A 23,333-nucleotide genomic window follows, 5' to 3' on the forward strand; every position below is an offset into this window, starting at 1 on the left:
CTACCTCCCTCCTCTCAACCAATCTCTTTTACAACACATCACTTTCTTCCTACTTTTCCTTACTTCACCTTCTGACTCACTTCACAGTTTTTAATTAACTACTTCATTTCCTCAACCACCTCGCCTTTAACACCTGCCCCAATGTCATCCACTAACGTCTTACATATACATCCCCTCTTCCTTTCCTACAATGTCTCACATCTGTAACACCATACTCCTCATTCTGTCTCTATCTTTTTACCTCCTGTTGTGTCTTACATCTCCACAGCTAGCATTACTTTCCAAATATTGTACAGTCACATTAGCGCAAACACAGTTTCATTCCAGCTTCGCTTAAGTAACCTGTAGCCTTTATACTACAAACATAATATTATGCACAAAAGTAAAAATCATCACCCTCCATTACCATTAAAAAAAATAAATAAAAATCTGTGCTCTAAATTATCTGTTCAGAGTAAAATATAATCTGGAACGCACTACTCTCCTTCACACAAACTGTATCTTATCCCTATGTGAAGACACACATCCCAATTCATGCCCCATCTGTTCCCATCTAAACCCTGCTAACTCCTATAAATCCATCAACTTCACTACCATCAGAAGGTACATTAACAAAGTATTAGTTTAAGGGTGTACACACACAACAAAGTATTAAAGGGTGTGAACACTTATGCAACCAGTGTATTGTACGTTTTTTATATTTTTCCCCTAACAGATTTGTTTGTTTTTCGATTGAATTGTACAGGTTACAGGTCACATTAAAGGTGGGAAAAGTATTGAAATGATTTATTGTGGTCTCATATTTTTATATCACAAAAACCTGGCATTTTAACAGGGGTGTGTAAGCTTTTTCTATCCACTGTACTTACTTCCTAGACAGTGATTCTATCATTTTGTTCAATTAAACATTCTTTACTTTTAGCATAGCATATCTTTTACCTTATTGGTTCCTTGCAATTGAATTTCTGTAAATGTTTTAAATCTATTGTATGAAGTACATCTTTTAGCAAAGTATGCTTAACCTTATTGTTCTTTGCAACTGAATTGCTGTATATGTACATAGTCTGTTGTATGTAGTATACCATGCATTATTTGTATGCTGTTCTATTACCTGTTCTGTATAATGTTAATCATAGGTTCATAGGTACATAGGTAGGTACTAGGCTATCGGCCCAAGGGCCTACGTAAGCCTAGCCAACAAGGTTCCCTGGCTTACACCACCCAAGAAAGTTATTTTCCTGTGCCACTGTGCTCTGAGCAGAGAACACAGAAGTTATCCCCCGGGTGTATTCCTGGCTATTTCTCTCATCCACTCATCAAGATTTTTCTTGAAGAGTGCTAATAGAAAGAACTTTGCTTAGCTTGACATAGATGGGTAGCCTGTTCCAGTGTATATGGGAAGTCTCTGGGACACGGAATCTATCCCTCCAGTATGTCCTCTTCCCATTGTGGTGACAAAGGTTTAGGTCCCTAGAGCATGTGGCTTTCTCTTGAGGGATTGGGATTTCTTTAGGTGTAGCATGTCCAACAGCTCTGGGTTTGACATAGCTGTATATGTTAGGCAGAGATCACCTCGGAGTAGATCATCACCTTAGCTGGAGTTTTTTGAGGCTCATGGCATTTGTCTAAAGTAATGAAACTACAAGGAATCAAGATCTATCCAGGGATGGAGGACTACGCCCTGGTCAAAATGTACATGGCACAGTCTGTGGATCTAACACTGGTGTTTCCAGTAACTCTTCATCAAACTTTCAACAAATGCCCAATGTATTTCATTCTACTAGCGTTTCTAGAGACAACATGTCACCAAGGGGCAATGTTTCTGGGTCAACACCTTCCTCGAGTTTTCAGGAATGGTTACAGAGTAAACCGAATTTCGAACTTCCTGAGTGGGTTTTAGCATCAATGGAATGTAATCAGACATATTTTGACACCTTAGAACAGCTTCGGTCTGTACTCTACAGGTACAAAAGTTTAAATCTGGACAATATGTATCTGAATGAGTGCCTTAAAAAGCACATAGTGCCTAAAGGTCTTAGGATATTCAAATATCCTAACAATGTTGTATCAGGAAGTGAATTCCACACTAATCTTTTGAGAGCCTTTGACAATTGTGGCTTGGAAATTGTTCAAGCCATCATTAAGAACAATGAGAAAGAAATCTGTAAACTTAATGAAGCTATAGAGACATATAACAACAGGATTGTCAATGACTTAATGTTTACGGTTGAAAATGAAAAGAAAATATATTATATTAGGGTACAGATAGATAGAAAATGTCAAGATATACTTGCCAGAAAACACAAAAAGTTAAATTGTGACATTAAGGAGTACCAGGCAGGTCAGCAATATCCTGCACCTCCACCTACCCACCCTACTCACATGAGAGATGGTAGCAGATTTTATGCTTACAATTCTGGCAATTTTACTGAAGGTAATAATGGCAATGGGGAAGGGGTGAGATGGAGGGTGGAGATGTTGAGGGACACAAACCTCTTCCTAGGCATTCGGAGAGGATTCATAACCAACAAAACAACAAAGTAACAACCATTTTTACTGGGGATTTCATCCACAGAGAGGGGGAGGGGGTTACAACAACAACAGGAACAAGAACTGGTAGCCCTCACACCAGCCATGATTGTACATCACAAAGGGGACAACTATGAAGTCATTAGTAGGTCTGGTTTTTACATTTTCAGCTACAGTAATACAATGGTGATGGAAACATTTTTCAGCTTATTTACTAAGGGCTTCAAATATGTTCCCAAACATACTAGCAATATAGCTAGGGTTATTATGGATCTAAAAATTTTTATAAGAAATCTCAATCTGGAGAATTTATATGGAACGGATTCCAACATTAGGGATAGATCTATACCCAGCAGGTCCAGTACTTTTAATCCTCCCATACATCCCCAGTTGAGAAATCTGGAACTAAGAATAGAAAAGCGAATCAGGGAGACAACAAGATACAAGAGATTTACACCGAACCTTGATCCATTTGAACATGACTTACTTATCCAACTTAGTAAAAATTCTAATGTTCGAGTCATGGAACCAAATAAACGGGGAGGCATAGTCCTTATGGATAAGATCGTGTACGAGGGTAAAATGAACTCCATTTTGTATGACGAAACCCGCTATAGGCAAGTATCTATCAATGAGATTAATATATCTTATAAAAAAATTGATATGGCTATCAAAGATCTATTCGATCAAGGGGTTATAGATTACAGCACCTATTCATATTTGGAGAACAAGAACCCAAGGGTGCCTTCTATATTTGGAGTACCCAAAATACACAAGGATGTTCAAAATCCCCCCTTAGGCCTATAGTATCTGCTCAGGAATCTAAGATTTCACCCCTATCCAAGTTTCTGGATTGGAAATTAAAACAACTATGGGGTAAAGACAGGTATCTACTCAAAGATTCATGGGAATTTTGGGGTAAAATTACTCCTGATTTAAATGTTCCAGATTTGAAATTCCTCACAATAGATGTAGTTGATCTTTTTTCTGTTACACCTCACGAAACAGGCCTAGCCTGGTTGGAGGCAGCTCTCAGAAATAATCCTGGGGCTAGTGATAATGACATATTTCTTATTATGGAACTAGCTGACCTAGTGTTGCATAATAATTTTTTTGTATTTTTCTGGTGAATATTTTAAACAAATAACTGGAGTTGCTATGGGAGCCAATTGTGCACCCACCTGTGCTGACATCGTCCTTTCTGTATGGGAAAAGAAATATGTTCTTAATAGTGAATACTGTAAATACTGGAGCCTATACACTAGATTTTTGGATGATGTCTGCATTTTTTGGATAGGTACACCAGGACAGTTGCATGATTTCATGAGTCACTTAAACCAAAGTACCATTTTTTGACCTTTGCACATCAGGTTACAACACAGTAGGTCAACTATTTAGACGTGTCCTTAAGATTAGATGAAACAGGTTTCAAATCTACTATTTACAGGAAACCTACTTTTTCCAACACTTACATCCAATACACTAGTTCCCATCCAAGATACCAGAAGAAAGGCATAGTCAAGGGACAATTTGTCAGAGCGTCTCGAATGACCTCTGATGACAATGATTACAATCTAGAATGTCAAACATTGACCCTGATGTTTCAAGAGAGAGGATATCCAGAAGAATTTATTACAAATACAAGTAATGAAGTAAGGGATGGTAGGAATAACAAATACAAATCCATCCTGGGCACAGGAAACATACATTCATCCACGGTTAATAGGGGTGCTCAAAATTCATGAGTGGGATTCCATAGAGCTTTTATCACAGACTATAGTGCCAGTTCTGGAGTAATTAAAAACATAGTGGAAAAAGAATGGGAAAGTTTTTGTGATCTTACTGATCTCCCTAACTTAAAAGGGAAAACTGTGAAAACTGTTTTTCACAAGGGGAGTAACATCAAAAATTTATTGGAACAAGAAGGAAGTGTTAATGTATTTTTCAACCAATGCAGAGGCACATATAAATGTGGGGCCTGCACACAATGTAAGAATATTTCCCGTACTGATAAAAGTATTAATTTCAGCTAGAAACAGGTGTATAACAGCATCCACTTACTCTAACTGTAATAGGGGTTGATATATTTAGCTATGTGCCAGATGTGTGATGGGTTCTACGTCGGGAAAACAGAAAGACATTTGAGAAGTAGAATATATGAACACTTGTACGAAATACAGAAACAAAATTCCAAAAATGCTTTGTATAGGCATACCCTGGTGGCAATCAAGCCAAGTTTGAGTTTTTTGTCTTGGAAATTCTGCCCAGGGATACTAGAGGTGGGATACTAGAGGTGGCCCTTGGGAAACTAAATTAGAGTACAGGGAGACTTATTGGCAAATCATATTGGAAGCTAACAGAACACCAGGTTTAAATGACAATATATCTATCATGCCACTGCTCAAGTTAAGAGCAGCAAAATTGTAACAGTGTATACAAATACAGCTTTAAACATGGCATTTTGTGCATCAGACATACATATATGTATATATTTTTAGTTTAATATTATAAATATATTTTTTATACAATTTTTACATATATTTTACATTTTAAATATCAGGTTATAAGTTAGGTAATTCATGCTGGATGCAATGCATATTGTATATTGTTAAATGGTTAACTGTAGCCAAAGGAGTTTATACAGCAAATGTTTTTAATAGTCATCGTTGCTTTAAATACTAATTAACTACTTTATTTCCTCAACCACCTCACCCTTAACACCTGTCCCAATATTATCCACTAACGTCTTGCATATACATCCCCTCTTCCTTTCCTGCAAAGTCTCACATCTGTAACACCATACTCCTCATTCTGTCTCCTGTTGTGTCTTACATCTCCACAGCTAGCATTACTTTCCAAATATTGTACAGTCACATTAGCAGCGCAAACACAGTTTCATTCCAGCTTCACTTAAGTAACCTGTAGCCTTTATACTACAAACATAATATGCACAAAAGTAAAAATCGTTACCCTCCATCACCATAAAAAAAAAACCTGTGCTCTAAATTATCTGTTCAGAGTAAAATATAATCTGGAACGCACTACTCTCCTTCACACTAACTGTATCTTATCCCTATATGAAGACGCACATCCCAATTCATGCCCCATCTGTTCCCATCTAAACCCTGCTAACTCCTATAAATCTAGCAACTTCACTACCATCAGAAGGTACTTTAACAAAGTATTAGTTAAGGGTGTACACACACAACAAAGGATTAAAGGGTGTGAACACTTGTGCAACCAGTGTATTGTACGTTTTTTATATTTTTCCCCTAACAGATTTGTTTGTTTTTCAATTGAATTGTACAGGTCACATTAAAGGTGGGAAAAGTTTTGAAATTATTTATTGTGGTCTCATTTTTTTTTATATCACAAAAACCTGGCATTTTAACAGGGGGGTGTGAACTTTTTATATCCACTGTACCTACTTCCTACACAGTGATTCTATCATTTTGTTCAATTAAACATTCTTTACTTTTAGCATAGCATACCTTTACCTTATTTGTTCCTTGCAATTGAATTTCTGTAAATGTTTTAAATCTATTGTATGAAGTACATCTTTTAGCAAAGTATGCTTAACCTTATTGTTCTTTGCAACTGAATTTCTGCATATGTACAGAGTCTGTTGTATGTAGTATATCATGCATTCTTTGTATGCTGTTCTATTACCTGTTCTATATAATGTTAATCATAGGTACATAGGTAGGTACTAGGCTATCGGCCCAAGGGCCTATGTAAGCCTAGCCAACAAGGTTCCCTGACTTACGCCACCCAAGAAAGTTATTTTCCTGTGCCACTGTCAAGCAGAGACAAAGAAGTGATCCCTGGGGTGTATTTCCTATTTCCCATCTACTCTTGAAGAGTGCTAATGAAGAACTTTGCTTGACATAGATGCGTAGCCTGTTCCAGTGTATGGGAAGTCTCTGTGACAGGAATCTATCCCTCCAGCATGTTCTGTTTATTATGGTGAAAAGGTTTAGGTCCCTAGAACATGTAGCTCAGAGGGATTGGGATTTCGTTAGGTGTAGCATGTCCAACAACTCTGGGTTTGACATAGCTGTATATGTTAGGCAGAGATCACCTCGGAGTAGGAGATATGCTACGGAGTAAAGCTGGAATTTTTTTGAGGCGGTCAGTGTAGGGCATTTATTTGAGGCCAGTAATCCTCTTTGTAGGGTACTTCTGTGGCCTTTCCAGCTGCTGCAGATGTCTTGTGAGGTACATTCCAAAAGGGGCGTTGTACTCTATAATGGGTCTAATGAGTGTTGAGTAGAGGGGAACAATGACCTCTTTTTTTTTTTTTTTTTCCTGGATTAGAACACTTTTATGATGAGGTGTGCCACATGGAGGGGCTTCCTGACTACTGTGGCGATGTGACTATCAAAGGAGAGAGTACTGTTCACCTGGGTCCCAAGGTCTCTCATCACGCATTCAGTGTTAAGTAGATTGCTGCCTATGTGGTAGTTCATGTGTACAGAGTTTTTACCAAAGGGGATGACACTGCATTATGTAGTATATGGTTGTATGTACTGTCTTAATGTGGAGCTTTTCTCCCTGGGCCTCCACTAAAAATGGGTGCTTATGACCTAGTGGACCATCCCATTAAACAAATATAAATAAATTTGGAAGGTAAGTTCTGAACCTAGAGTGTATTATTTAATATTGTTATGACATATCCTTGTATTTCCTAACTTGGTACAGTAAGCAAGTAAACAGTGGTGGATTTGTACAGAAAGTACCTTAACATGTGACACCAGACACTTATTTTACTTAATATTTGTCCATTAGTAATTAGTAGGCCTCAGGCAAGAAAGATTCACACAGTTATACCTCTGAAGAATACTGATGTTCTCTGCATGGCTTTGGTTTAACACTATACCTTTGTACTGATAAATCATTGAAGACAGAAGTTAGAAAGTGATGATTACCCAAATTAATGATTGGTGCTAGAAGCGTGGCCGCAAACTAAATACCAGGAAATGCATCATTATCCCCTTTGGGGAAAAAGGCATCCCCACTAATTATCACATTAATAACAATGTACTAAGCATGCAGTCAGTTGTGAGGGACTTGGTCAAAAGTCAGGTTGCTATCAACCTGGGTGCCCAACACATTGTCTCCGCTCTACAGAAGGCTTTCTACATGGCCCCACCTCATAAGTAAGGGTATTTCATCCAGGAACAAGGAGGCCATAACATCCTTGTACTCCTCCCTTATCAGACCCATTATCGAGTACAATGCCTCCTTCGGCATGTACCTTGCCAAGCACATGCATCAGCTGAAGAGACCACAGAGGTTCCTGACCAGGAAAATCCAGGGTTTCAAACACCTATCCTATACAGATAGGCTAAAAGCCCTGTCCCTCTACTCAGTCTTGTACAGACTGCTCAGAGGTGACCTGTGTCTGGCATACAAGACCATCTCAGACCCAGCCTTGATGGAGTTGCTGCATATCTGTAAGTCAAAATTCACTTGGGCAACCCACACTCAAGGCCTCAACCTGGTCTGTAACATTAAAAGAACTGGTTAGCAGGATATATTTGTGTCCCAAAGACTCCCCCAGCTATGGAATAGACTCCCTCTCCATGTCAAACAGAGTACCTCACCAGCTGTCTTTGAGGAACCTGGATGACTGGATGGAAAACAGAAAATACACCCATGGGAACATGGGCAAAATTCTTGGATAGGCTTATAAAGGTCTCCGGGCCAATAACCTAGTATCGTCCTATGAACCTATACATATTGCAGTTTCAGACTTCAGACTTGTGTCATTAACAGTAACTGAGCTTTGTCCCCCCAAAAGAGGAGTGTACCCTTGTTCCTGCCATAACAGTAACTCAGCTATGCTACCTCTCAAGAGAACAGCATATGCGTGTTTTTGCCATCCAGCCTGGACTGCATATCCTATTATTCCCAGTTAACATCTAGCATGTTAAGGCCAATAATATGGAATTGCTTACACACTGCATGTGTTAGATAACTGATGAATGACCAAGAAGCATAGAAAGGTAAGACAGAGCTGTATATTTATAAATATAATTATGATATGTTGTGTGATCACTAAATGCTCTATCTCCAAATACAGTAAGGAAAATTTAAATATACAAATCGCAGCTGATGGATTGATAAAAGTGTACATTCTGATGCAGTTGGTTTTGTGAAGAATGGCTTAATTTCTTTGATGCATAGCTGTGTGGCAAAGAGGACTAAGCCATCCCTCCTGTTTTCTGAAGTGGTATTGTTCAAATTCTGACATGTAGAAATTTGTGATGTGTACTATCCATTTTTACTGTGCTTTTATACCCTACTTGCAAACAGGCCCATCTCACATGCATATGCAATTTGTTAAGCATCGCACAAATCCAATGCTCATTGTACTGTGGAATTGTATATATGATTGTCCAACTCCTTTGTATGACACAAAACTACATATGGAAAAATTGCAGAGTAAGGTCACAATATAACTATATGTCATATATTTACAATACATCCATTTGTTTCCCCACCCCAAATAAGCACTACAACCCTGGGGTCTCATTACTTTTTTGAATCACAGCATAGACAGAATTGCAATTTAAGGAGGAATATCATCAGGTTAAGCTTAATGACCTGTATTGTGCTGTGTCAGTTTATGATTCCAAACTGCAACATATTAAAATGAAAAAACTTTCAATAGACTATAAGGATTTTGTGCAGGGGCATATTTTCACATGCCCAAGGGACGTCTCTCTATGGGATCAGCCTTCTGAAACATCTAATCAGCAGGCTAATGACCATTCCACCTTTAAATTCAGGTGTAAGAGGCAATGGAGCTGATATAGGGACCAGGATGGAAGTGATGACATCATCAAATGTCGACACAGCACCTAGGCAAGACTATACTGTGGAGGTGATTAACCAGCAGAAGACAATGCCACAAAAGACTTCTAACACCATACAGATGGTGTTAAACAGTACCAATGTGCTGGGAGCTCGACAAAAAACCATGAGCTCCTCTTTTCACATTTTACCTGTACCTGTGAAGAAGAAAGAGAACCTGAAAAGAGGTTGTTCAATGACAACAGAGACTGTAATGTGTATAATATTTCTGATTACATTTTATCTGATGCTGAAAATTATGTTTTGAGCAAGGGACTTACATTCATTCCAAGTACAGGGTCAAGTTTTAGTAACTGTCAGATTTGAGAATATTTGCCAGAAATATTGAATTGAAATGTATTTATGGTACATAATCTGTTCCTAGGGACTGTACTCTTAGGCAACCAAGCACATATAAACCCCCCTGTCAGTCAAGTGATTGAAACTTTTATAAAATCCTGTGAAGATGATATTTTTTAAGTTTTTGAACACAAAAAGCAAGCATGTTTTTCATAACATGTACTGGGACCAATGCCAAGCATTAAGGACATCTATAGAGAATAAGAATATCATAATAAAACCTGCTGACAAGGGAGGAGTGGTTGTAGTCATGAACAGTGAATTTTATCATAATAGTGCTCTTATGTTGTTAAGAGACTCAAATACTTATCGACAGTTAACACCAGTTGATATCAACAGGATTATTGGTAAAGTTAAACATGAGTTTTCCAACTTAAGATTAAGTAACTGTATTAATGAAGACACTTTTAAGTTTATATTGATTGAACATCCTGTTCCACTGTCCAAAGCTTTACCAAAAATACATAAAGATCCCAGGAACTCCCCATTATGTCCAATTGTATCTGGAAGGGGGTGGGCTACTGAACATGCTTCTATATGGGTAGAGGCTCATCTAAGAAAGTGGTTTCTGTACCCAGAATATTAAAGGACACAGCTCATTTTTTGCAGTCATTTAGGACCCAGTGCTGACTGTATGGATTATTTGTTGGCAGCTTGTTCACAGTAATTACAAAGGAATATGGCTTGATGGCCATTGAGGCCTTTTTGCAACCCGTACCAATCTTGTATCAAATTGATGTTGACAGTGTATGTTGAGCAACAATGTTTTTATGTATCATAATTGCTTCTATCATCAGAGCAGGGGGGTGGCCATGGGCATACCCTGCGCAAACTCATATACTAACAGTGTTGGCATATTGGGAAGATCAAGCAATATTCAAGGCAAACCATTTATGGAGGGGTTACCTGAGTTACTATGTCTGTTTTGTAAACGATGTCTTCCTAATTTGGACAGTGACACAGGAACAGCTTTGAGTTTTTGTTACCTACTTGGAAAGCACCACTGATTTTTTGAGGTTTAATATTTCACACTCAGATACAGCTGTAGATTTCTTAGATGTTCGAGTGATGAAAAACAGAGTAGTGGATTGAGACTGTTGTATAGAAAGGAATTCTGGAGGAATACTCTCCTAGCCTATGATAGTATGCACCCCAGATATACATTTAATAATATTGCTCAGGGACAATTTTTTTTCGAACATCTAGGTTATGTACTAATGATGAGATATATAGAGTGAAGTCTACAGAATTGAAGGGGTGAATTTAAAAGCAAGGGGATATAATCAGAACATAATACAGCGGGCATTTAATAAAAGTAAAGAAGAGAGGTTGAACAAAACAAAACCCTTGATTTCTGGAAATGTACAGGAGCATGACAGGGAGACTGATATAAGCAGGCAGCCCCTTCGAGTTACCTTGAAATATAGTAACAATGTGTGGGGGGGAGGCATATATGACATTATTTGCCAAAACTGGAAAATCTTGTTAACTGATGACAGAATGAAGGCATTAATCACTCGGGAACCCACATTTTGTTTCAAACACAGTAAGAATTTAAAGGATTTGCTCTGTACAGACCAACTGGGGGTTAGGAAACCTGTTGTGGGGTGACAAGGGACATTCCCCTGTAGACATTGCTAAGATTGAACACATTCATCCATCCATCCACTGTCTGGAAAGAGCTATTCATTGAAACAATATGCTGACTGTTTGACCAGCAATATTATATACTTGGCTGACTGTATGCAATGTTGTTGATGTCAGGAAAACAAATTGTAGATTGAAAGACAACATATGTCAGCTATACGTACAGCCAATATACATAATTCCCTGTATCAGTATGTAAAAAAGTACCCTGGGCATTCATTTTCTTTTATGGTTTTTCAGGTTATTTATCCTACCAGGAGGGGTGGGGGTGATTTTGAGAAATAAAATAGAATGCAGTGAAACTAGACGGAAAATTAATCTGGGTGCTGATAGAGCACCTGTATCAATTCTATCAATCCTTTTTTTAAAAAAAAAAAAGAGGAGGGCTTTTTACTGAGTCTTTGACTGTTATGTATTTTAAAAGGTGTTCATAACTTTTGTATGTTGTCTGAAGAAGGGTTTTTTAAACCTGAAGGCGCTAACCTACTGCATTTTATTATCTACTGTTTTTATCAGCCTGGTGGTCTGGATAGTCTGTTTTTGCTCCATTCTTTAATGCATAGCTGTTTGTATGACAAAGAGAACTAAGGCATCCCTCCTGTTTTTTGAAGTGGTATTGTTCAAATTCTGACATGTAGAAATTTATGATGTGGACTATCAATTTTTACTGTGCTTTTACACCCTACATGCAAACAGGCCTATCTCACATGCATATACATTTTGTTAAGCATCGCATAAATCCAGTGCTCCTTCCACTATGGAATTGTATGTGTATGTATGTATATATAGTCCAACTCCTTTGTATGACATAAAACTACATGTGGAAAAATTGCAGAGTAAGGGCTCAATATAATTATGTCATATATTTACAATACATCCATTTGTCTCCCCACCCCAAATAAGCACTACAACCCTGGGGTCTCCTTACTTTACACATATATCAACCACAATACAAAGTGTTTATATAATGTTGTGTGCTCACTCATGGACTGGGCTGCTTGATGGTGCTCACAGCCTTGCACTGCAAACCTTAACAGCCAAGTATGCTCAATAAAAGTAGTTGTGTTGTTACACAGCTGGGCTTCCAAACATACTACTTCTACTAGCCTCAGATGACACTATGAAGCAATGTACCTGTGCAGGCCTCCCATCCTCTTGTCTCCCACATGGCCTGTCAGTGTTCTGTACTATAAGTTCATCTACAGTCCTGTCAAAATCAGTCTTGTGCTGTGGCACATGCATTAAGTACGGTATTCTGTAGATTGTCCTTGGGTAGGGCTTCTGTTCTCACTGCAGTCAACTGTGTGTGTCTTTTCTGTCTACAGAGAAGAGCAGAGGTGTGTATCCCACAGTTACTTCTCCAATGGTATGGCTTCCCAGTTGAATTGCACAAGCCTACACATCTATTTCATGCAGACCTCCCAACCTTGTATCTGCCATCATCTACTAGAGTTCCACTTGTAGTCCTGTCAGAATTAGACTTATGCCTTGGTGCATTTGTTGAGTACTGTCTGTGTTCTGTAGTGTGTGTACTTAGGTAGGGGTTCTATTCTCACTGCAACCAAATGGGGGAGTTGTGGTGTGTGTGTATGTGTGTGTGTGAGAGAGAGAGATGTTGCTGGACTTTACAGTGAGCCTTTTACAGCAGCCTGTGAGACACTGTTATCTTGTCCTCAACAGACACTGACAATGTCATCATCTATCAGGCATTGTGTGACACACTCCAAGTCCGACTTGAGCTGTGGCGCTTGGGTAAAGTACTGAGCTCTGTAGTCTGTATACTTAGGTAGGGGTGCTGTTCTCACTGCAATCAACTGGGTGTGTGTGTGTCTACTCAGCAGAGTAAATGTGCTGTCCCACAGTTACTTCTGTAATGGCATGGCTTCCTACTCTTTTCATACTTGCAAAAGCCTACACATCCATTTCATGCAGCCTCTTCTCTCCCACATGGCCTGCTGATGTCATCCACTATAAGATGACCTGCAGATATGTAAAAGTAAGACATGCCGTGGCGCTTGTGTATAGTACTGTGTTCTGTAGTCTGTGTATTTAGGTAGGGGTTCTGTTCTCATTGCAGTCAACTGTGTGTGTGTGTGTGTGTGTGAGACAGATGTTACTTTACATTACAGAGATCCTTTTAAACCAGAATGTGAGACACTGTCATCACCATACGCTCAACAGACAATGCTGATGTATATATCAGATTATTGCATAAACAACCATCCCACCATGGCAGGATTAGGCACTGGCCTGGAGACCAAGCAAATGTTACCTTGAGTTCATAGGAGGTTACTAAGTAGAGAACTGGTGGCAGGATGGCGATGTCCTCAGGGTCAGTATGAGTGGTACCATTCACTATTAGTTTGGCACAAAGCTGGGCCTTCACTTTTAGATTTCTGATGTAGCTAAAGATTGTTTCCTGATTATCTTTAGGTAGGGATGCTACTTTAGGTTTGTACATGGCTTTAGAGGACTTTCAAGATAGATAAATTCCTTGTTCAAGCTGTGGAAGGTGTCCTTCCTCTGCTGAGTCAGTTCCCTCTTGTTCTTAAACATTACTTTCTTCCACTTGTATAACCTATGTATGCTTGATGCCCACTAGGGTGACTTGTTTTCTGTGAGAAACTAGTTTTCATCCATTCATATTCAGCCAACGCTGTACATTTGTTTATACAGTCCATTTGTGTACACCTCTGTATAGCAGTCATTGTTGACAGTGGTAGCAGGGAGTTTGCAACTCTCTATGGCATTGGTTAGGAGCCTATAGTTTGCTTTGGATAAATGTTTAATCCTTTCTGCTCTTGAGTGGTGTCAGGTATGATTGTGACTATGAATGAGACTTAATTATGATTTGACCTGACCTAGGGGGGCAACACATGGGTTAGTGCAGAGAACCAATATTTTGGTCAGTACTAAGTCTATGACATTCAAGCCCCTTGCATGGGGTGCAGACTATCTGTTGCACAGCATGTGTATTAGCAAAGTCCAGAAACCTTAGGGTGAGTGTGTTTCTGCATATATATGACTCCAAATCAATGGAAGGATAGTTGAAATCACACATTACCAGGGTGTTTAGCTATCTAGTGAGTGACTCAATTAGGTTCAAGTAGGCAGAGTGATACTTGTGTTTCATGGTGGGGGACCAGTAGCTAACAATGATATGGAAGAGGGTTTTACATACAGTTAGTTGGACTTGGAGTAACGCTATGGAGTTGCACTTTTTGACCAGTCTTGCGGTGTATATGTCTTTAATGAAGTTGTATACACCTCCACCTTTGTTTTTTTTCATGCTGGTTTTGATGTGTGAACTGCATTGTACCCTTGCATGGCCAGCTCTCTGCAGCCTTGAACCATGTCTGTGTGACTGCACAGATATGAGCATCTTCTAAGGAGAGAGTTCTTCCAGTGAGTGCAGTTTCTGATTGACACTCCCTGCATTAAGCAGCATAACCTTCAGTATGTCTGTAGTGGATTCTTTTACGTTTGGACTTTAGTTCTGACATTGCCTAAAAGGGGCACTGTGGTGGAGGCAAGCACCTTCATATAGTACAGTGAGGTGCATCTCTAATCATTCACCGCAACAGGGACTATAACAGAGTCATAATGGTACTTAAGAATGAGTGTGATCTGATGGATCCAGGCACCTGACAGGCAGATGACTGTGACCTTTTTATCCATCCTGGTAAGGGGGACATCTGTTTGTTTCTCTATGGAGTCACTTATGAGCAGACATTTGGTTTTGAGGTGTTTTGTCTGAGGGACTTATTGGCTAAGACACTGGTGTGTGTGTATATTATTATGTGAAGTGGATTCTGTTGGGTCTGCATTGTGTGCGAAAGGTTTGTGCTTGGGATGTCTCCAATCTTTAGTTAGGTTTCTAGTAAGTACTTCCATGTATGTGGGTTTATGTATTGAGAGCTTATGTGCAAAGGGTGAATTTTGTGTGCTAGCAGCATGTTTGATATCTGATTTGTTGCTCTGTGAGAGAATTGATTCCAAATTCATACTATAGGTACAGCTCTCACATGTTGCATTAGCTTGTTTTAGCAGTAACTGGTTGTCAGGATATATGAAGCAATTGCTCTTTTGCCTCCGGATACCCATGCAAATCAAGCTGCCTGGCGAAATGGTGGGAAACCTTCCATTTATTATGGAAGGTATATACTGTAGTAGCTAGTGGAGAGTGGGCTAGATGGCCCAGGTTTTGGTGTAAGACTAATGAAATGTGTCTGTTGTATGGGAGGGCTAGGGTTACAAAAATGTGTTAATGTTTCACAATGCACAGCTGAGTTGCTCACAGGGCAGCAGTGCAAGCTGTGAGCAGCTATGGTAAACTGAGTGCAAACACCCCAAAAAGACAATGCTGGAATACAAGCCAAGTTAAACTATTTTAAACAAGTAAACAAAGGGAAAGTCCAACAGTGAGCTTTATTCCAGCAATCCTCAACCTGTATGGGTTCTTGGCTGCTCAGTTCTACCACAACGGTGCAGGGGGGCCTTCTTAATGTAAGAGGGTTGGATCTTCATCGTGTTACCCTGCTGCAGTCATCACACTTGGGTTATCCTGCCGTCAGGCGGTCCTGCAGTCGACCCGAATTCCAAAGACTTGGTCCGGCGTCGGTTGCTGTCACTTCTTCCCTGACGTCAGTGCGTCAGGGGTATATAAGAGGCATCCAACACCATTTTCTTCAGTCTTTCTTGCCGTGCAGTGCCCAAAGCAGAAGCAGTTTGCAAGTGCCGGTCGGCTGACACCTGAGATTTTCAATTTGAATTTCAGTCTGAAGTCTTCAATAAAGGGGAACATTTTCTTGCCTCAGTCCGATGTCAGAAAAAGTTAACAATTGCTTTTCTTGTGGGAAGCAAATACCTCTTAAGGACTTCCATTCCTATTGCATTCCTTGCCTAGGCCCAGACCACGACGTCACAGGTTGTCGGTTTTGCGCTAGGTTTAATAAACACACTATCAAACGCCGTTTTGACTTCACACGGCATTACTTTGGTAGGAAATTCAATTATATCATGCTGTCGGAGCAGCCGACGACCGCAATTCATAAAAAAACCCAAGGATAAGGACAAGCAGCGTAGGAATAAGCCAGACCCTGAAGCCTCAGCTGGGCCTGTCGCCGGTTTTCAGTGAGGCACCTACGCAACCCCTGATGACCGCAGAGCTGGAACCCCAGACAGACGCCGACTCCCACGTGGAGTCTACTAGGCCGACACAGCCATCTACCGACACCGGAGCAGATTTAGACCAGTGCAGAGTAAACACCTTCGGTTGCAAAAGGTGTCTTCAGACTACTACACTCACCATTAAATCTTATGCTAAACTGGTGCAGAGGAAATGCCTTCGGTTCCAGAAGGTGTCTTCAGACAGACTACACTCACCATTAAATCTTATGCTAAACTTAAAACTCCTTTAAAACCTAAGAAAACTGTTCATCAGTCTACAGGTCAAGGCCCCATGCCTAAGAAACAGATGCTTAAGAAGGCTGAAGATTTAATTACCCTTATCAGGGGTTCTCATTCCCCCTCCTAATAAAAGACCAAGACAAGAGGAGGATTATGCATCCTCTGGCCAGGTTTCTCTCTCCTCAGATTCTTCTGAGGACCAGGATTACACTTTTCCACCTTATGAGGATTCTGATGCTGAAGACTCTATTCCCTCAGCATCTCCCCCTGAAGACTACTCCTTTGGGGAAACATTACATACCATGAGGGAACATTTCCACTGGGAAGGCCAGGATTACTGAGATTCTAAGAAAAGGCTCAGATAGTTTCTTCTATTACCCCAGCACAGACCTCTTGCTGTTCCTCTGCAATGCTGGCTATGAGAGTATTAAATTGACAGTTTCACATGTTGAAATATCAACAATTCCTGATGTTTCAGTTAAAACAAAAAAATGAGCACACACTCAGAACAGCCCGAGTTCAAGGAAATGCAGGATCTGTTGCATGCAGCTGAACAGGTGGGCAAGCATACTTTATAATGCGGATTTGATTCACTGGAAGCTTCCTGTAGAGCAGCTGTTACTGGCTCAGTCATTCGTAGACATGCTTGGTTAAAAGAGCAAACCCTCCCTGACCATGTTAAAGCAAAATTATTAGATGCACCTTTACAACAGGATGTATTATTTGGTGTCAGAGCAGAAGAGGTTTTAAAGAAAATGGAGGATAAGGCTAAATCTATGTAAACAGTCAAGGATTTCTTGCAGGTACAACCCCCTCACTTCAGCAGAAATTGGCCAACAAAAAATTGGTACTTTCCAGCTTCAGACAGATCACAGAGGGGCAAATACAGACGCCCAAGGGGCAGAGGTCAATCACAGGACCCTTACAAACCTCGCCAATGGGATTCTGCTACCCAGAAAGGAGGAAAATACAGGCCCCAAGCTAGCAGAAGGCAGAAACAATGACTCTATTCTCAAATTACCAAGCAAATCTCTCCTGGCAACACCCCTGGGAGGAAAACTAACATTTTTTGCAGACAACTGGCACATCATTACAGAAGGCAAATGGGTTCTAAACATTGTCTCTCAAGGATACAGATTCCACTTTCATACCTTACCAAGGTTCAAAGGAATGCCAAACCTGCCACCAAATCAGTGAGCAGAGGCACAAAAACAAATTACAGCTCTCATGAGCATGAGCCATTCAACAGGTACCTACACAGGAGCAGGGACAAGGATTTTACTCCAGACTCTTCCTAGTTCCAAGAAAGGACAAAGCATGGAGACCCATTCTGGATCTTTCAATTCTGACCACCTATCTGCAAGTACCAAAATTCAAGATGCTAACACTACAGCAGCTTCTTCCCATGCTGGGCAAGAATGCTTGGCTAGTCACTTTGGACCTCAAGGAGGCATACCTGCATGTCCCTATCAGACAAAATTGCAGAAGATACCTCCGCTTCATTGCAGGTTCAATGCATTATCAATTCTCTGCACTGCCCTTTGGCTTATCTACTGCGCCCAGGGTCTTCACAAAATGCCTGGCACCAGTAATTGCATACTGCAAAGAGGAATTCAAATCTACCCATACCTGGACGACTGTCTTATTCAAGCAGAAAGCAAGGACATTCTTCTACAGCATCTGGCACCTTCTAAGTTGCCTAGGGTACACAGTAAATGAAAAGAAATCAAAACTAGTGCCCTCACAAAACATAACATTCCTGGATGCCAGCTTGAATACAACGGCCCAGATGGCTTATCTCATGCCAGACAACTGTTTCAATATTTCAAAATAATGGCAACAAAGACCCAACTCCCTGCAAGAAAAGTTCTGCAGGCCTTGGGATTCATGGCATCTTGCATTCTACTAATACCATTTGCAAAACTGCATATGAGGAAATTACAATGGTACCTGAAAAGTGTATGGACTCAGCACAGCCACAGCTTGGAAACAAATGATTCCACTCATTCCCTGCCTTCAACAGGAGTTTCTATTGTGGGCACAGGCATGTCACCTGAACAAGGGTCAGCCTTTCACCTTACCCACAACCAGGCAAACTATGACAACAGCTGCATTGGACTATGCCTGGGGAACACACATGGCAGGACAGTGCATTCAGGGCAAATGGACTACAGATCAGAGACACTTGCATATCAATCAAAAAGAAATGCTAGCAGTGCAGAATGCCCTAACAGCATTCAATGACCTTCTACACCCAGGACAACTACTAATAAGGACAGACAACACCACAGTAATGTGGTACATAAACAAGGGGGCACACATTCCTACTATGCAGGCAAGCAATGACCTTGTGGAACACTGCACTGTCTTACCAGGTTCAGTTACAAGCACAATTCCTGCCAGGAAAGAAAAACACATTGGCAGATGACCTAAGCAGAAACATCATGGATCCACACGAATGAAAACTAGATCCACAAGTATTTGCAATGATAACTCAAAAATGGGGACGCCCAGACATAGATCTGTTTGCAAGCCCCCACAACCACCAACTTCAAAAATTTTGCACAAGGACCTTCCATCTACTAGCTTGGAAAGTGGACGCTCTCTCATTCAGTTGGAAAACATTGACAAGTGTATGCCTTCCCTCCACTGCCTCTTCTAGCAAAGGTACTGCTGAAAGTCAGATTAGAGAGGCCACAAATGATTCTCGTTGCATCAGATTGGCCATGCCAACATTGGTATCCAATTTTAAGGACCATGGCCCAGGGCCCACCATGGATTTTGCCACAAATTCCACACCTGCTCACCCAGCGAGACAATCTGATTCTACACAGCCAGCTCAAGACTTTAAACCTGGCTGCATGGCAAATTACCTAAACAACCAGCCAACACCTTTATCCAAAGCTGTTATGGATGTCAGTCTGGAGGCCAGGAGGCCCAGCACCAGGAAAGCCTATTCAGACAAATGGAAAAGATTTTGTTGCTGGAACCAGGCTAAAGGCCTAAATCCCCTGGAGCCGAACATTCCTCAGATTCTACAATATTTAACTGAGATGTTACACAAAGGACTTTCCTTTTCATCTATTAAGATCCAAGCCTCAGCAATTTCAGCTCATTACAGCATGGATCCTCCTTTATTTTCACATCCACTCCTAAGACAGTACCTCAGAGGGGCTAAGAACTTAAGACCGCCGAGGAGAGCTCCAACACCTACTTGGGATCTCAATTTTGTCCTGGAAAAGCTTACACTGCTGCTCTTTGAACCAGCTTTTTCAACTGATTTAAAATTTCTTTCATGGAAAACTGCCCTGCTACTAGCAATAACCTCAAATAGAAGAGTCTCAGGGCTACAGGCACTAATGGCAGTGGAACCTTTCCTCATTTTTCATCAAGACAGAGTTTCTCTATGGACTAATCCTTCCTTTATGCCAAAGGTGGTATCCAGTGTGGCCCTAAACCCAACCATTCACTTGCCCACCTTCTTCCCAAATCCCCAGAATAAAGGAGAAACACTCCTGCACTCTTTGGACATTCACAGGCAATTACGTTACTACTTGGGTAAAACTAAGGCTTTCAGAAAAACTGACCAGCTCTTTGTAGCCTATGCTACAGGATCACAAGGAAAAGCTATCTCAAAGCAGACCATTTCTAAATGGATAGGACATTGCATACATTTCTGCTACACACATCCTGGGAAACCAGTACCTGCTAACATTAGGTCCCACTCCACCAGGGCTACAGCTACATCAGCAGCCTTTCTCAGGGGAGTGCCAACCAATGATATTCTGGAAGCTGCTACTTGGAGTTCAGTGCACACCTTCACCAAACACTATCACTTACCTCTTTACTCTAAGACTAGAGCTGGTTTTGCCACTGCAGTTTTGCAGGGCCTACTAGCCTCTTCTAACCCTGTTTGACTCCACCTCCCCTCCTTAGCTTTGGGATTCAACCCAAGTTTGATGACTGCAGCAGGGTAACACGATGAACATAGTACAGTTTTGTACCTACCATAAATGTAGATGTTCCAGTGTTCACCCTACTGCAGTCCAGGTTACCCACCCTCCATCCCCTCTGAACTAGCTGAACTTATCTCTACCACTTTATCCTATACTACCTCTGTGCTGTATTTGCTTGTACTTAAGGGTTTTGTTTTATTTTTATATAGCCATATGTATATATTTATATATATTTTGCCTACCTTTTGGGGGCACCTGACATCTGGGGCAAGAAAAACTGAAGAAAGTGGCATCTGATGCCTCTTGTATACCCCTGATGCACTGACGTCAGGGAAGAAGCAACAGCAACTGACCCTGGACCAAGACTTTGGAATTTGGGCTGACTGTGGGACCGCCTGCCGGCAGGATAACCCAAGTGTGATGACTGCAGCAGGGTGAACACTCGAACATCTACATTTATGGTAGGTACAAAACTGTACTTTTTAGTGATCCAGTGATACCAAATAGTCTAGATTCAGCACATCTGAATCAAGCTAATGCAATAAAATGCAGAAGTACTAGAAATCCAAAGTGCAGAAAATCGCAATCACAACAGAAGAACAGTTTAAATAAAGCAGCACTTCAGTAGCGTACTCTATAACTGTAGACAACAAACCTTCCTAGTGTAAAATAAGTGGTCTGGAACACAAGTGGTTAAACCAGAACTAAGGCACTTTCAGAATAATAGACGCAATAATCCTTCAACCAGCAATTCCCAGCTTAGAAGAGTGTAGGCTATTCTTCCCCCTGTCATAAGAGTCTACACCACAAATCTTTCTAATGTAAAGTAACTGGTTCAGAGGCCAAGAGCTTAACAAAGAAACTTTGCATAGCCAGAATTTGCATTCAAATAGCAATTTCCAGCTCAGAAGGGCAGAGGCTACCTTCTACTCCCAACAGAATGTATACTACAAACTTTCTTAATGTAAGACAGATGGCCTGAAGCCCATGTGCTTAAACCAAAAGTAATAGGCTTAAAATAACGGTTACAATGTAATGCGATAACAGACAGATGATAGTGACATGTCTTAATCTACCCACGTACGTGGTTAGTAGGCTGTGTGTTATCTTGATGCATGTGCCTGGTGAGATTCCTGAAAAAGAGAGCATTACACTGTATTACTGTTCTGATGAGTTGACTACAGTGCTTTCACACAGTCCTGAGATCTGAATGTGATGGTGTGTCTTATGATGTGCACCACACGTGTGTATTGGAAAACATTAAAGAGAAAGGTTATAAAGTAAAGTAATAAGACACATTGCACTTCCTGACTTCACAACCCTTATATAAGAGAATACACTAGAAATTACTGTCATGATGATGATGCTATCTACTGTATCATTTGGCAAGGCAAATATAACTGACAGGTGCACTTATCAGTTCAACAACACAAATGCAGATATACTAGGCACTAAAGTAGCTATGCACCCTGTGCATCAGATACAATGCTTTTATATCACAAAAAAACAGAGGGAAAGTAAAAACTTTCCACTCGCACCGCAAAATTCAAAAACACCCAAAACGAAAACCAACAAAGCTGGCAGAAACACAGATGGCTGAAGAAAATCCATTTAATGAAAGTGCTCAGTGTTCTGGTACCTTGGCATTTCGCCTTGAGTGGAACAAATTCAAAGCAATAAACCATCCCCTTATATACCAGCTAGGCTCACAATGTTAATTAATTGATTATTCAACTTTTACAGTGCAAAACATGCACTTATGCAAATGCAAACAGATGTTATAAAAACTCTTTTAAGAAGAGGAAGCAAAAAAAGGAATTAATGGAAAATGCAATAACATACCATTACATCTCTCACATTTTTACAAACAACTTATTCAAAAAATTACAATTACTTAATCATATCACATGAATAAAGTACAAAATTACAATAAAAACATCAAAGAGTGAAATTGATATCCAAATTCATACCCCTGGGATGTAGTGTATAATACCCAACTATCATTTTGTGTTCCAACCTATTCAATTCCCTTTTAAAGATTCCCATGGAATTTCTGGGATGTGCCAACACACTGGTTTATTGCTTTGAATTTGTTACATTGAAGGTGAAATGCTGAGGTACCAGAGCACTGAGCACTTTCATTAAATGGATTTTCTTCATAGGTTCATAGATAGGTACTAGGCTATTGGCCCTAGGGCCTATATAAGCCTAGCCAAAGGTACCCTGGCTTTCACCACCCAAGAAAATTATCTTTCTGTGCCACTGTTGAGCAGAGCCACAGAAGTGATCCCCGGGGTGAATTTCCTATCTCCCATCCAATCATCAAGATTTTTCTTGAAGAGTGGTAATGAGGAGCTTTGTTTGATATAGATAGGTAGTTTGTTCCAGAGTATGGGAAGTCTCTGGGACAGGAATCTATCCCTCCAGCATGTTCTGTTTATTGTGGTGACAAGGTTTAGGTCCCTAGACCGTGTAGCTCATAGGGATTGGGATTTCTTTAAGTGGAGCATGTCTAAAAGCTCTGGGTTTGACATGGCTTTGTGTGTTAGACAGAGATCGCCTCTGAGTAGGTGA

The 23,333-nt window shown here is 40.4% G+C and overlaps 1 protein-coding gene across 1 annotated transcript in view; it reads left to right on the forward strand.

The window, feature by feature from the left end:
- The first annotated feature begins 2,712 nt into the window (after positions 1–2,712).
- Positions 2,713–23,333, forward strand: part of LOC122803881 (vomeronasal type-2 receptor 26-like) — a 263,934-nt gene continuing 243,313 nt past the window's right edge. Inside the window, exon 1 of the mRNA XM_044073562.1 lies at positions 2,713–3,146. Coding sequence (XP_043929497.1) covers positions 2,713–3,146 — 434 coding nt within the window. The remainder of the gene's footprint in view (positions 3,147–23,333) is intronic.

This window comes from Protopterus annectens, chromosome 6.part0 (genome assembly GCF_019279795.1).
Source record: "Protopterus annectens isolate FY-2018-M chromosome 6.part0, PAN1.0, whole genome shotgun sequence".
Taxonomy (NCBI): Eukaryota; Metazoa; Chordata; order Ceratodontiformes; family Protopteridae; genus Protopterus; species Protopterus annectens.